The sequence below is a fragment of the Corapipo altera genome, unplaced genomic scaffold, assembly GCF_003945725.1.
Source record: "Corapipo altera isolate COAL_440 unplaced genomic scaffold, ASM394572v1 64, whole genome shotgun sequence".
Classification (NCBI taxonomy): Eukaryota; Metazoa; Chordata; class Aves; order Passeriformes; family Pipridae; genus Corapipo; species Corapipo altera.
The window spans coordinates 6,882,010-6,898,275 of record NW_020884893.1 but is presented as its reverse complement, the minus strand read 5'-3'; the positions used below and the strand labels follow the sequence as shown (position 1 = coordinate 6,898,275).

At 43.5% G+C, this 16,266-nt stretch overlaps 1 protein-coding gene across 1 annotated transcript in view; it reads right to left on the bottom strand.

Annotated features, from left to right (window-relative positions):
- Positions 1 to 16,266, bottom strand: part of CDH4 (cadherin 4) — a 426,465-nt gene that overhangs the window by 86,255 nt on the left and 323,944 nt on the right. The window contains exons 5-6 of the mRNA XM_027646096.1: positions 11,144 to 11,299; positions 2,919 to 3,063 (exon numbers count right to left, since the gene is read on the bottom strand). Coding sequence (XP_027501897.1) covers positions 2,919 to 3,063; positions 11,144 to 11,299 — 301 coding nt within the window. The remainder of the gene's footprint in view (positions 1 to 2,918; positions 3,064 to 11,143; positions 11,300 to 16,266) is intronic.

The following is a 16,266-nucleotide window of genomic DNA, read 5'->3' as shown; positions in this document are numbered from 1 at the left end:
TCAGAGATGAAGCACCACACTGTGTTTCAGCTCAACGCACCCCAGCCCTAAGCGGGGACCGTGCTGTGCTTCATGGCACAGAGTCCTCCAGAGGCATGGCCCTGTCTGCTGTGCCCACACACCATGGGCCTTTGCTTCACCCTGTACCCTGGCTGTGCTGTGACAGCACCACAGAGCCCCTTCCTGCTCACTGGAACGGGATCTGCTCTATTGATCCTGCTAAAGCCTTACTGGGGCTTTCCCTGCAGCTCAAGGTCACTGTGCCCTGCTCAGCCTGTGCCTAACAGCATATTTTTGATGGTGTTGCTCTGTAAAATTTCCATTGGTAGAGATTGAGCTCCATATGTCCTTTCTTATCTGTTTATGGTTGTTTGGTTTTTTTTTTAAATCTGTGCAAAATCCAGACTGACTCCAAACATTCATTGGCTGCTCATTCTAGTTACCTTTGGAGTCAGCATTTTTTTGGGACACTCTATAATCCAGCTACTTGTCTCATCAGAGGTGTGCAAAATTATTAAAAACATTGCAGATACTGTCATAATCAAGTAATCCTGCATTTTTAATCACAGTCATTATAAATGGGCATATGGAATATGTGAGAAATAACAATTGCACAGGGTATCCAGGGAAGCATTTTCAGTCCTTAGGCACAGTTCAACAGCAGTGAGCAGTGGAAAATAAGTGCTGAACTGTAACATATAATAAGATTTTTTAGTTTGCTTGAAGCATGGATATACACACATATGCAGATATATTTTTATAGATGCATATACATATCTAACTTCCTGTTGAATCAGTAATGAACACATTCCGCTGTTACCTCAAAGAATATGCAGTGTCTTTCATTTGTCAACCACTGCCACAAATAATCATGAATTCTGGCCACATATTTTGTCTCTTGCAATGGCTGGTGTGGTATTTCCTTAGTTATTATAATACTGTGAGGCATCTTGAACTAAAAAGTTTCTAAATTTTTGCAAGATCTACACTTAGCTAAATACATTGTCTAGACTTGTCTCTGCACAAAACAGGGACACATAACTGTGAGGCAAAGGAGAAGCACTTGGATATCACCAGTAACTCCGTGACCTCTCTATCACTTTCTCAAAGGCACAAGATCATGTTTCTTGCCAAGTACATGGAATGAGGGCCTCCGATACCCAATTCCTAGGAGGCTCTACAAAAGTAAAGAACAGAAATTCAATACTAATATAAACCTTTAAAAGAATACCGATTAAACAGGAAAGAGAGAAAAAGAACCCTCAACCAAATACATCAAAGACAAATGTAATTGCTTTTGAATAAAAACAGATTGCTTTCTACCTTCCTGCCTTAAAGGCAAGCACTCCAGCCTGGGATACAGAATACCAAAAATCACTGCTGGAAGCAGAGGCACAAGTATTTTGTAGGCAAAGTTATCCTATTCTGATTTAATAGCTCAAAGGCTTATCTGGATTTCAGACAAGAAGAGGATGCAATTTACTGCTTGTTTCACACAGATGAACAGAGCTCGTTAAAACATTTGGGAACACTTTGAATATTGATCTGTCCTCGAATAAGATGTAAGAAATTCGTTTTGCTATGAAAATGTATCAATCTTCAAACCCTGATATGCCCCAAAGTGGCCTTCAAATGAAAGCTGGAAAATCCTCTGGGAAGATGCCATTAAAGCCATCAGCTCAGGGGCATCTCACATCCCCTCCTCCAAGCAGGACTGGGATCAGGACTTTGAAGATGGGACATCACCACCCAAAGCGGTCAGGGAGGGAGCTCTACTCGTTCTTTCCACAGAAATAAAGTCACGTTCTGTTCCCACTCTGCCACCACAGCCTCCCGTTCCTCACCGCGCTGGAAGACAATCAATCACGGCTGCGAATCACCTTGTTAAAAACAGTGCCCACCGGAGACTTCCCCGTGACACCTCCGGCAGCAGAGACACCGTGATAAATGTTTGCTGACACAAACCAAAGTCACAAGGTATTTAACCCCTCAGCTGGCAAACAACCGAGGATACAATGTGCCTAGGAAAAATCTCCCTCCGATTTCAGGAGGCTTCCAATTGTACTGGTGCTACAGGACAATTTATGTTCAAAGAATGGACACGCTCATATTAGTTACACTCAGCAACGACCCACAACAACCCTGCTACCATTTTGGAAATAAAAAATCAACTTTATAGTTGAAAACAGAACATTAAAGATCCTTAGACCTCTGTTGTTTTTCTAGCACATAAACATGTCCATGTAAAAATCATTACTTTTCCACATACAGCTTATACCACCACTAATTTTTCACCCGTAAACTTTCTGAAATTGTATTTCAGGGTCTTCCCCCTCTCACCCTCTGTTAGAAAAGTCTGTGGGAACAGAGGATGAGCCTGCAATTCCAGTGGAAATATTCCCCCTTCTATAGGTCTGCATCAGGCCCCAAGTAAGAAAGTATTTTCTGCACACCTTGGGACACGGACTTATTTGGAGTCTGACTGGATGCCAGATATTGAGTTGGCAAATGACTGGATTAAATGTCATGGAGGCGGATATTCAGCATTTCAGACACAGGGTCAGTGAAAGGCCACTGCTGGGCTGGCTTTCAGTGCTCTGTAATTAGAAAACCAGCCCTGTACGTGCGTAATGAGCGTATGAGAATGGCAACACAGAGCAGATCTCTGAAAAACTGCTGTTTTTACAAATTCCACAGCTAGGAAGGGACCACCAGGATCAAGGTTCCCTCCAAACCAAGTCTGCACTTTGTCTTCAGAAAGAGACACAAGATTCTTCTCACCTTCATCAGTCTTCCAAAAAGAGCCAGGAAGAGCAAACCTTTCCCTCATCCCCTCTATTCCAAGGGGAGGCCAAGCCACCACACCAGATGAATGGCTGAGAGTCGGTGAAACTTTAAGACCTTTTTTTTGACTGTACCTGGTTTAGAGCCTTCATCAACAGATCCATTATAGACTTGGTTGATGAACTCTGGTCTGTTGTCATTCATATCAATCACATAGATGTAAAGGTCAATAGGATTCTCCACCTTGTTTCCATTCATATCCACTGCATGAGCCCGGAGCTGGGAATAAGCACAATGAAAGCACAATATCAGCAATTGGATTTGTTGCAGAGTAAGAGACCATTTTGCAAGGATTGACTTTACCTCATAAATACTTTCTCAAAATTCAATGGAGCAGGTACCTAATTCCAGCAGAAAGCACTGCCATAGTTTCCATCTAGACTCTACCCACAGACAGCTTTTCAGGGCTTAACATAATACTGAAATAATATTTTAAAACTGCTATTGTCAATGGAAACACTTTGACTCTGGTGCAGTGATGCTATCTTCTTCACTGCGCACAGACCACTGTATTTTAATTTTTAAGCCACGGTGAACTTTGTCTGACAGTCTGAAAAGCAAATTTTGCTTAGTTCCAAATATGGCAAGGAAATGAGTTTGAGCGAGAGGTTTCTTATGGGAATCTGCAGCCTTTCACACCCACAATAACAGGGATTAATAGTGAAGAGATTTCAGAATGACATTAGTAGTGTTTATTGTTTGTTTAATCATGGTCTCTAGGAACAGCAACAGCTACCGACCCCATGGCTCTGTGCACCAAAAGACATTTAAAAAGTCCCTTTCCCTCAAATAATGGGAGCCCCTGTGACATTAAGAATGAAATATTTTCCTCAGGCTTGACTAAAATACCCAGTGCTAATGCATTTCAATAACCACAGTCACAGTGTTAAGCCCTCAGTTAAAATGGAACTGCAGCTTTATCTTATTAGCAATAACCATCAGTAATAATGCCCAAAAACAAGAGCATCTGTTTTCTGAACAGAAGAGACAGATACAGCATGTCAAAATGAGTAATTAATAAAACAAAGCAATCAACAATACTCAGGAACAATCAGTAACCAGGTGAAAAAAATGGATAGCTTTCTCATTAAAGGGAACAGATGGCTACTCTGAGTGGTGTGTGGCTGAATGCGCTGCCGACACTGGCTTCGGGAAAACTCTGACGGTGAGGGAAGAGCTGCACGGCCCCCGACCATGGATGGCAGCAGGGAGGCACTGGCTGGCTGTGAGCACTGCAGACTCTGGCTATCATCCCTCTTCATTTCAGCCTCTGTGAGCACTACTGAGCCTCCGCCCTGCCACAAGAACTGGGGACAGTGCTTGGGATGGCTGTGTGACATCCAGCAAGGCTGGTGGGCTGAAGAACGAAAGCTTCAGAGGATGTCAGCTTCACAGAATCACAGAATGGTTTGGGTTGGAAAGGACCTTAAAGCTCATCTAGTTCCAATCCTCTGTCACGGGCAGGGACACTTTCCACTAGACCAGGTTGCTCCAAACCCCGTCCAATCTGTCCTTGAACACTTCTAGGGATGGGGCAGCCACAGCTTCTCTGGGTAACCTCTTTGTGCAAGGGCTGGCTGGGAGAGCGGGGCTGAAAGACAGGGGATGCACCAGCTCGTGCCATCCAGAGGGATGGAGGCCTCTGGTTACTCCCAGCAGTTCCCTGCACCATTGGGCTGCTGCTGGGAGTCAGAGCTGACACGCCAAGGAGGTCTCAGCTCCTCTGATGCATGACAAATAAATGTGCTAATTGCATTAGCACTGGTTCCTGTCTTTTGCTCTCACTGTGTAGGTGATTGATGCAACTTTCTTGTTCATGTACGGTGCTCAGAAGTCCAGAGCTTTAACAAAAGAGACTGCACACCATTAGGATGGGTTGGCTTAACATTTAATCAAGCAAAGAGAACAAACTGCCACGTGAAATGAGCTGGGAGAAAAACATTTTTTCTAGAAGAAAGCTAAGCAGCACTTTTTCTTTAAAGCCTGAGGAAGTCCGGCTTTGCCTTCAGTACAGGATGTACCATTTGTATTTCATGAGTTGCAATGCTCTTAATATCTGCATTTCTTGCCTGCATACGAACTGCTTTGGCTCCCACCTGTTGAGCTATCCTTCATCATGTCAGATGTAGCAATTCAATAACTTTACAGTCAGAGGTCAGACTGTCTTTGAAAAAAAGTAATTCGGAGCTAAAATTAAAGTTATTATCTTCAAACTGAGGCAGCACCGGGCCCTCTCTTACAGCATTTCCAGCAGCGGAAATGGTTCCATTCAGAGATAAAGCAGAAAGCAAAGCTGATATCTCCCCCCTCAGATCTGACTCTCCCCCTGCAAATTTTTAATTAGATTTGATAGCTTTTGTTTGAAACCTCCAGAAGTAAGAGATTTCTCAGCAATGCACATCTATCTGCTTGTTGCACTCACTAAGCACATGTATCCATCTACGCATTGCTGCCTGCACTCAAGGAAAAAAAGATTCAATAAGCAAGACTGAAGGAATCTCATCAAACCTGGGTGACGTGCTCAAGTGTCACCTCTGTCCTGAGTCCTCAGCACTGGGCTGAGTTATGTGAGGGAGGGCAGTGCTGGGGCACACTGGTGTGGGCACTGGCGTCCTGACTAACAGTATCTGGGGTGTCAGGAGGATGGCACATGTCCCCAGACCCAGAGCAGCAAAGCCTGTGTCTCTATGTCCTGGGTTGTACCGGGGTCTAGGTGCCCACAGCTGTTGCTCTTCTGCCCTCAGTTGTTCCTGCTGCCTTTTCTGCAAAAGTTCTCTCTTTCTCTCCTGCTCCGTTTTTACCTGATTTCAATGAATGCTTCTATTTTTTTTCCTCTTGTTCCTGCTTCCATTAATTTTCTCTATCTGTACTCTTTTAACAACTGTCATGTGCCAATGCCTCCACAACACGTTGTTTCTCTGTGGCCAGTGCCAACCATGGCAGAGGGAGAAGGGAGTCCTGAGCCAGAGGGTTGAATTTCAACTCAGCTCAATGGGAAATCGTTTTAGAGACCATTCCTCATTACACATCATCCTCAGCAGAGAGAGCAAACAAAGGAGGGACTTCAGGGGAGCAATCTGTCTACTGGGAAGCTAGCTGGATCTCCAAGGCAGATCAGATACTCCATTTCCCTTCCTTAATTCATCTTCTCCCTCATTCTCCTGTCCTCCTTTTTGTATTCATGAGGCATCCTCAAGCTGGAAAACACACGTTGTTCTGGAGTCATTCTTCAGACACCGAGATGGGGCTCATTTCTGTGAGGCACAGTCTGAGTCCACGTGGTGTCCCATGGCTCAGGCTGCCACCTGCCCCCAAGCAGGTATTTTGGTGGTAGAGTGATGGAGAGGGTGAAAAGCGGATGCATGTGAGTGCTTTGTAGCACTGGGCAAGGCACAAAAGGTGATGACTGAGCTCTATCAGACAAACATGTCATTTTGAGATGGAAAACACACCAGTGAAAGGTCAGTGAGCATCACCTGGGCCACGGGACACATGCCAGACACAGGTCACGCACAAGTATTCAAATGGGAGCTGGTGGCTAGCTGAAGAGACAGTTAAGAAACATTTATAAAGTTGGTTTGAGATATTTACATTTTCCCCAAGAGGGAGAACACAACAGGAGTGAAGAAGGAATAAATAAAATGAAATGAAATACCTTGCAAAGGATTCTGAAAAATTAATACAGGTAGCCAGCTAATCTCTAGCTGATGAATCGCTCTGCTGTACACCAGCCAAGGAGCTGGCTCGATATTCTTTAACAAATATTGCTTAAAAGTACGACAATTATTGCTATCATATTCAGCAGCAGCTACCACAGGTCTCTGAGGTTTTCCTACTGACAGTTTCCAGTGTAAATGTAGCTGTTGGCATACAAATGATTCGGTATCATGATTATTGATTACACCGGAGGCTGGTGGTATCTGAAGGTAGTTAGTCAAAGTCAACACAGTGAATTGTGTTAAATATGAATATTACTTACGCACTAATACTACTAATACAAATATACATTATCAATCAGTGACAGAGCCTTTAAGGAATAAGCATACAATGTCATGCCTAATTTGTGTGCTCTTAATTGTGATTAAAAGTTCCATTTAGAGCATTGTGACACAAATGGCTGGCATTACTCAACATGGTTCAAAATACTGGAATTAGCTCTTGTATCCCCTAATTTCTAGTAAACTTTGTCTCTTGGCATTTAAAACAACTCCTTCTCGGTCTATAACCCACCTGTTCTACTCCAACCATTTCTGAGGCAGTATTTCATCAGGCTGATGCTGAGGGCACACACATATGTCTGGGACTGGATTAGGAATTGCTTCAAAGTTTCCCTACAATGCACATTACTTGAGTATCATAAGCAATGACTACTTAGTGACATGTTTATGTTGATGTCTTTTAAAACAGGGCTCGAAAAAGGCCTTGGAAAACTAACCTACCAATTTTCTATCCCTTGTACTTGCCAGGCCTAACTGCAGCTTAATATGAAACCGGTGTCTGGATCAGAAAAGACATTCAGAGCCACTAATTCTGTCAGCAGCACAAACGGGACTTTGGGAACGCAGTTAAATAAGGCCAAGAGAACTCATGCATATTAAATATTACTACCTGCTGAAACTTATTTGGCATGCAGGGAACATTAGGGGCTGACTGCGAGGGGAGACGCAACACACGCCTGTTGCAATGAGACAGCACCAACGTGGGGGGAATGTGCCCCATGGCTGTGTGTCCTGTGGCTGTATGTCCTGTGGCTGTGTGTCCCATGGCTGTGTGTCCCAGGGGTCCATCTCCAGCCCCAGGCACTACTGGTGCTGGGGTGGCTCCCACAGCATCACTCAGTGCCACCCACATGAGCAGTTCCCCACCACAACGTGGTGTTGGTTAAGTGGCTGCAAAGCCTGTTTCATTTTTCTCTGCTCGTGTTTTCAGCTGACTCTGCGTCTGGGATTGTCTGCGAGGTCCCTAGAGAGTTTGTGCTCTGGTTTGTAGTGCAGACAAAAACAGATGAGGCCAAAATACTGCTGAACTTGTGATCACTGGGAGTGCCAGCACACACGGCACCTGGACAGGGGCTGGGAGTCCCAGAGGCACATACATCTCTGCATACATCAAGCTCGGAATGATCCTCCCTAAAAGTTCAAGAATGATGTCAAAAACAGGGGAAGTTCTGCTGCAGAACTCCTGATCTAATTAGAAAAAAATCTGTTTCACCTTAGGGAATGAGGTAGGTTTCATCAGACAAATGGCTTGCTGAATGCGGGGGGAGTTAAAACACTAGTATGTTAAAAATGGTAGTCCTGAAGCACTACAGATAATTATGCATAAGAAAATATGTGTTGAAAATGTGGGAGTTAATGAAACAGAACTCTTCATACGTAGCCTCACGAACACTTGCAAATTATTGTTCTTTTTTTTTTATAATTAGTTTTTAGATTACCTGGGAATGAAAACAGCAAGGACAACACTCGACAGTGACAGAGATGCTGAAAAGCCTCGATTCTGTTCGGGGCTGCAGAAAACCTGAAGCTGTATAAACGAATCCAGAGTAGAAAGCCTGTATTGGATACAGAGCCCATGAACTGCTGGGTAAGAGGGACCTGGAGTGGTGCCTTGCAGCTCCACTGACATTCTCTACCCCAGCTGAAGAGTTAAACTATTAATCCAAGCTAAAGGAAACTACAGCACACGTCAAACCAATTTAAAGGTGGCCAAGCTCTGTAGTTCAGATCCAAACCTGCAACTCAGTCACTGCTCTTCTAGCACTCACTTCAAGCCTGGCTCCATGTTGTCTTTCCTTTCAGGTAGAGGCTTGGCTATAGAAAGTGGCATAAATTCACTGACTTTTTCAGAACTTCACCAGCCAAGACTTTGGACTGTATCTTCTTTCTGGAAGCTGGCCAAATTTTTTCCAGTTTCCAGCACTGTTCACTCCTACTGCAGGTTTCTGCTTTAGTGTTTGGGTCATTGCTTTGTTCATGGTATATTTATAAATGCTTTGTGAAGAGTTAGTAAACGAACAATTGATGATTCAATAAATCATCATCCACTGCTACCAAGGCTGAAGGATCTAAAGGGCATTTACAGCTACAACTTAAAACACTCTCCATCACCTTCTACTGTTCTGCTAACAAAGATTTTCTATCACTCACTATTCCTGTCTATAAGGTCTCATAACATACTTATCACTCTCTATAAAATACATTTCCTGTAACCTTCAGAGTGTGAATAAGCTTATTTACATATGGATGTCACTAGTTCAAGGTTTCTGTAAGGAACAGAAAAGGCTGGAAATCCTGTGGTATGTAGAAGGCAGACTCATCCCATCACCTTTGACAAGGCGAGAATTCAATTTACTGAATTCACTGTAACTGGTAGGGTCAGTTCATTTTTAGGGGGCACAGGATTTGTTATGATGGAGGACAAAATCTTTTTCACCTTATGTTTTTGACTGAGCGTCTGATCGCAGACTTCACAGTGGCTCCCTCAAAAGTGTTAACTTGTATATTGTATTATTGACTACAGTGATAATAACCTGGTACTGCTGAAACAATATCAACAACGCTGAGATGACACACACTTTATCTCAAATATTCCTTTTTCAAAACAACCTCTCTTCCTATTTTCTTAGGCACGACAAACAAAATAATTGTTCTTGTTCACAGAGGATAAAATAAAATAAAATAAAATCTTCTTTTACCCAGGGGAAATCTCTTTTTCCACCCAACTAAAGAGGTAATCTCTTTTCTTTATCCTTCCACCCCAGTCCAGAAGCTGTGTCAACATGGTTAACTGGATACCTGACAAAGCTGACAGAATGTGCCTCTCTGACGGTGCAGTTTGGAATATGGTGTCAGTGGAAGTGACCTGCACCACTTCACTGACATTAGAGCACCCCTGGAATGGCTATTACGGTGCCAGTAGATGTGGCTAAGGCTGATAGCAATCCATGAAATAACCTTTCAAAACCACTCCAGGAGAGAACTAAAGCGTGGACGCAGAAAATGTTTGAAATTTTGCAGGGCTATCATGCAAGGGGCCACATATTTTCTTTTTTAGCAATCTGTGGGACTGTATCTGCTGCGCAATTACGCTGTGCAACAGAGGGGTTAGGATTTATATCAAAACGTAGCAACCAATTACACTCCAAGCATTCTGCAGGTAGAGCATTTTATGAACTAGGATAGCATGAGGCACCACTTTTGAGTGTAATTAATCTTAATTAATTCCCTCATATTTAATATTAGCCTATCTGCGTATTTTAAAACCTATCTGACACACCCCTATCATACTGCCTGAACATCTCCTAGTGAATTAAAATGAAAAATGACTATAGCAATTATTGCATGTTTAGCTGCAGTAATGATTCTTAAATTAGTAATTTCCCACGACGTGCTAATGCAGTGACTGGCTTCTCATGGTTTTGGGTGGTTCAGTTTACACATAAATTTGCATGGATTTAACAAGCAGTGCAAAGTTGTGCCCTTTTAAACAAATGACTCTGACTTTATGTCTGAAAAGGACATCAGTGTGTCACCACTGCCATAGAATCACAGAATTGTTTACATTGGAAAAGCCCTCTAAGATCATTAAACCCAGCACTGCCAAGCCCACTGCTAAACCACGTCCCCAGGTGCCAGATCTACATGTCCTTTAAATCCCTCCAGGGATGGGACTCCACCACTGCCCTGGGCAGCCTGTGCCAGGGCTTGACAACCCTTTCTGGAAGGAAATTTTTCCTAATATCCAATCTAATCCTCCCCTGGCACAACTTGAGGCCCTTTCCTCCTGTGCTGTCACTTGTTACCTGAAAGAAGAGACTGTCCCCAATTAGCTAGAACCTCCTTCCAGGTTGTAGAGAGTGAGAAGGTCCCCTCCCCGAGCTTCCTTTTCTCCAGACTGAACACCTCCAGCTCCCTCAGCCACTCCCTATCAGACTTAGTCTCTAGACCCCTCCTCAGCTCCCTTGCTCTTCCCCGGACATGCTCCAGCCCCTCAATGTTCTTCTTGCAGTGAGTGGCCCAAAACTGAACCCAGGATTGGAGGTGGGGTCTCACCAGTGTGAGTACAGGGGGACTGTCACTGCCCTGGTCCTGCTGGTCACAGTATTGCTGATACACCCAGGATGTCACTGGCCTTCTTGGGCACCTGGGCACATGCTGGCTCATGTTCAGCTGCCACCAACCACCACTTTGTGTTGGTTTGGTTGATTTAGCGCGTCCGTTCTTGAACCCAGCAATTCTGGTGCAGTTCTGCTCTGAGCTTGTGAGCCCAGATAAAACTCCTGGTGTTTGATGCTTACATGGTAGGAAGCTCTTTCCTCCCTGTCCATCGGGCGTGTCACGTACATCCTGCCAGACACAGGGTCAATGCTGAAGACTTCCATGGGTGGCTGGTCGGCTCCCACTCCAGTGATGCTGTACCTGATATGGATCTCTTTGTCCTTATCGGAACGAATCTGCAGGGAACAACAGAGACAGGAATCCATAAGTTCTGGACAAAAGCCAAATGGATGTTTAAGCAACTTTAAAGAACTGAGCCTGAAAGTTGCACAGATGTAACACCACTGTCAATTCTGACAAGGGAGCTGAACGCCAAAGGTTTGGAGAGAAGCCATGAAAGTTGTATTCCACATAGTTTCAGTTACTTTACTCCTCTTTTATTCATGATTATTCTCTCTAGAAATCATTGAAATTGTGAATTTTTGACTCACCCAAAATGCATAAACCCCACTGTTTACATATTACTGAAACCACAGTTTCCTTAAAGTGTCCAATTTTTTCAGCCATACCCAAAGTCTCCCAGCCATTAATCACTTCTGAAAATGCTGTCTGCAAGTTCCCACATCGTATTCTCAGTCCCTGTGACTGTGCACACAAATACTCCCATGAAATTTGAAGAACAGGGCTGTTTGCTCCCTCTTTGTCCAATTCTGCTAGCTTGACAAGGCCAGGTTGAGAATCCCCAGTGGGATATTACCATTTCATGTGATTATTTGCTGAGGAGAATGATGTTTTGGACGTTGTTTCTGAAAGCCCTTCCCTCCCATACCTCGCAAATAACACTGCAAACCAAGTACAGCACAACGAGTTACATGAACCTTGGATACAGAGCCAAGTTAAAAAAGAAGGGAGGTTAATATGTTGTCCTAGCAACCCTGACTATCTCTTTAAAACACAAATTTAATTTTCTGATCAAATGCTGAAAGAAGTTCTTGCAACAGCATGACTATTCCCGAAAGAAAGTGCAAGGTACAAATAAATTACCACCCCCCGCACCATCACAAACTGTCTTGGCACTGCAAAAGCCATGTGCATAATTTTTTCCCTAACAGGTCTATGAATACAACAAAGTAGTGGGAAGATAATAGAACCCTAGTAGCTGAGTGCATGTTATCACCTCTGCTATGGCAGCTGCACGCTTGGAGTGTGCTCAGTGGGTGCAGGAGACCCTGCGTCCCCCAAACAGTCCCAGTTTGGGGAGCAAGGGTCCTTTCCCAAGGGAAGAGGAGGCTTTGCTTGTCAGGCAAAGGGATTGAGAAGGGGCTGTGGGCTGCTCTGCACTCCCCCCATATGTGACCTATTGATATTCCTTCCTCTCCTGAGGCAGGAGGCCGATGAGGTGCTGAACGCGTCGGTGCAGAGCAGTATCAGATCCCTGGCTCCGAGACTCTCCTTTGATACCTTTGTCCAGATCATCATCAAGTTTATACACTGTTTTCTTTGTACTGCCTCCACCAAACCGTCCGTTCCCGTTAACAGCTAATCATGTCACTTATTACAAGACACTGCCGGGATTGATCCGCGCGGCACCTGCGCCGCTGGAGCTGAAGGTCAGGGAATAGAGACAGTTTCATCTGTCTTTTCTCTGAAGGATTCACTGCTTGTTACACTATTAGAATTGAGGAAAACTGATCGGACTTACACTGGTATAGTCACTTAAAAAAGGGACTGGGAACACTGAAAGTGCCCTCACGATGTTACATGGTTTTTTGTGGGCCTAGTGGGTATTTGCAACAGAGACCCAGGCAGACAGGCACGAATCCAATTTCCATTAGCAAATCTGTGGGTGAAGAAAGGTATATTGAAATCAAGGTTTGCTTGTACAACTGTGGTTTTAATGATGAAAGCCGACACCCCAGCTCAATAACTGAAGACCACAGCCCCCATTTTCAGAAGATCAGCCCTCACCCTGCCAGAGGAAAGGGTTGGAAATCAAACCGGTTTCAATGTCTGTGCAAATGCACAGCTCAAGTCAGGGAGTTCAAGATCCAACCCACTATGTCCACATCTGTAGCTTATATTAAGCAATAATCTAGGAAGACACTGCTGGACCCCCAGTTTTGAGCCAGAGTGGAGTTCCCACCTTAGACATTAAAAAGGGTAATGTGGGACACAGAGTTGTGTGTCTTCATCAGTGTCTGTCTGCACAGCTCCAAAGAATCCAAAACGTAAATTTTTCCTAAACAAAGCTGGAAAAAACCTACAACAAACCAACCAAGGTATCTCAACTTTTCCTGCCTTTTTGCTCACTGGAACATGGAAACTGAGAGGGTCTCCCCATCCCCAGCCTGGCTCAACTATGGCTGTACTTCAGCACAAGTACCAAAGAGCTAATCAGTGTCTCCAGAGAACCAAAATGGAAGCAGTTTTAACCTGAATCTCAGAAGAGGAGAGTCTGTTAGTTCTTCATGGACATTTTTCTGCTCTATTTCCTGTTGCATATAGTACTCAGATCCCATTGTGATAGAAGCATTAGAAATGCATAGAGAGAGACAGAAGCAGGGGAAAGGAGCCTGGATTTAAATATTCAGTGCTAAAGGCACTATATTTTATTTTCAGGAAATGCAGATAAACAGAAGCTCTCGAAGAAAGCTATGTATAGTTTAATAAAGTGTACGCTATAGGATGTCCTTGCAGCACTTTTATTAGCATTAATAGGGTCTAAGCTGTCTGTATGTAAATCATTGCAGATACAGGAGATGGAATATATCATAAGACCCACACAACTTACCAATTATACTGAGAGAAATCCATGAGCTAATTATACTGCATTGAGCAAAACAAAGATAGGGGGAAATATGCTGCAAATATTCAGCAGTGACTCATTATTTGCTGTTAATTGTGATCATAACACAATGGTCTGACTGTTACCTGTACTTAAATCCATTTTCAGTAAGAATACAAGGGTGCGAAGTGTGCAGAAAAAAATCATGTAAGAAGTAGCACTTGTCACAAAAAGTTGCAAAGACCATTCACAATGAAGCATAGTACATATTACTACCAGGGAGATATTTATCACACACATGCTTTTTATACTGGAACATATAATTTTAGCACTCTTAATGAGATTTAAAATAAAAAAAGATTTTTCAGTAATCCTTTAACAGTTTGACCAAAGGTTTCATTTGCCTAATTCCCAGGGTGCAATTTAGTAAATCTTGTTGAGAAGTTAAGAACATTATCTGAACACAATGTAAGGTTTACTTCTTTTGTTGAAACCATTCCTGGAGCAGTTTACCATAATAATAATAATAATAAGAATAAAACCTCCTCTATTCCCAAAGAGCTCACTAGATCAGGAGAAAAAAATTACTGATTGGGGGAATTTACTGGTTCAGAAGGGAGTTACTTTTTCCCTCATTTATGCCTGGGAAGCGAGAAGAGATCCATATGATAATCTTCTGACTGGAGAACACACACAAGAATTTTCCTTTCATTTATCTCTCCTTTTATAAAGCAGTCAAGAGGTATGCAGGGCTCTGGGTTACAGAACAGATGGCAGAAGGATGGTTTTCCTTAGCTGCATTTATACATTTTTTACTCGGAGAACCCTTGGAGCTTTGAGCTTCTCCACTGCCAGGCATGAGACAACTCTGCATATGATGATGTGAGCAGGATGAATGATGATGGCTGATGACTGTCATAAGGGGAATTTGCTTGTAAAGCAGCTTTTATGCTCTGAAAAACCCCTCCGGGATGGAGCTTGGAGTGGATTGTTACACTGGTGAGGGAAAATGTCCCAGATCAAAAGGCAATTTATGTTGGAAGATGCAATCCCTTGTTCCTACCCTACCTCATGGACACAGGTGGCGTTTTCCATGCAGGAAACCTCACCTACTCTGACAGATACAAATGGACCATCTGGGAAATGTGGGATCAGCCACCAAAGTCCCATAGGGAACATGCAGCAGAGCCAGGCACTGCACTGGTGTTGCCAGCCCTCTGCTTGGCTGTGGCCAGCAAGGACAGGGTGGCCTTGCAGCCCAACAGTGAGTGGTTGGAGCTCAAAGCAATGATGCATCATCCAAAACAGAGCACAGGGGCTGCTGTCAATGTTTGCAACTCAGAACCAGAACGCCAAGAGTCTGACTCAGCCCTTGTTTCTACAGACTATTCCCAGAAACAGGAGAAATGGTGTGATTTCACAGATGGGCATTTTCTACTGTGTGTTCTGATATAATAACTAAAATGTGTGAAAATGAACATTGCAACTCCTGAGATAATACAGGGCTAAGCCCTTCTGAGTTGGCTTTTTCCTCTGCAGCAATGTCGCATTTAGATAGAAAAGCAGCCTGTGCTTGTGGCACAGGACTGCATCCTGCTTTTACAGATGACATCTTAGGGTTTGTGCATGTCCATTAGGATTTACTGGGCAGCTAAACCATTCCCATAAGTTTCACTGGTGAACAGAATTTCAGGTACCAGATTTTGTTGCTCTTTTTCTCCTGTCGATCCATGTCCTAGTGCTCTCAGCACTTCCCTTTCTTGCCGAGGGGGTTTGAATTCACAACCCTCCCTCTCTCACCTTGGCAGATGACAGAAGTCACCACAGATCCCTGTAATGCTCCCATGCCAGGAGTAGGGGTGATACAGATATGGAGAGCTGTGTGGTCAGCAGATTGGAGGGCACCAGTGAGATCATAAATGGAGCATGACATTGCCAGAAAAAGAAGTGTCCCGATGGAGACTGTTTAGATATCAGTAAAGGAAATGCCTGGAGGCCTAGGAAATGGGGTGTGTAAGGAAAAGCTGAACAAACAAGGACAACTGAGCCTACAGAAGAGGTGACTGTAACAGCAGTGTTCCTGTACCTAAAAGCTATACTTAGAGAATTTCATGATCTGGGTTCTGCCCATCACCATGCAACGGTAATATATGAGTGTTTGGAAATGTATCTGGAGAAAGCAAAGCAGGAAATTTATTCTCTGCTACATTTTCCTTCCACAGAGCAAACTAGAAAATAAATTTCCTTTTAAGTTCTTCATCTTGTTCTATAACATATGGAGTCAAGAATGCCCTTCAAAAAACACTTAGTTTCCCAAATCTCCCACAGAATACTATGCAACATTTGCTCTAACATGACCTGGGGATACTTAGACTTGATTTTTTTGTTTTATAAAGCCCATTATAATTATTAATGAAC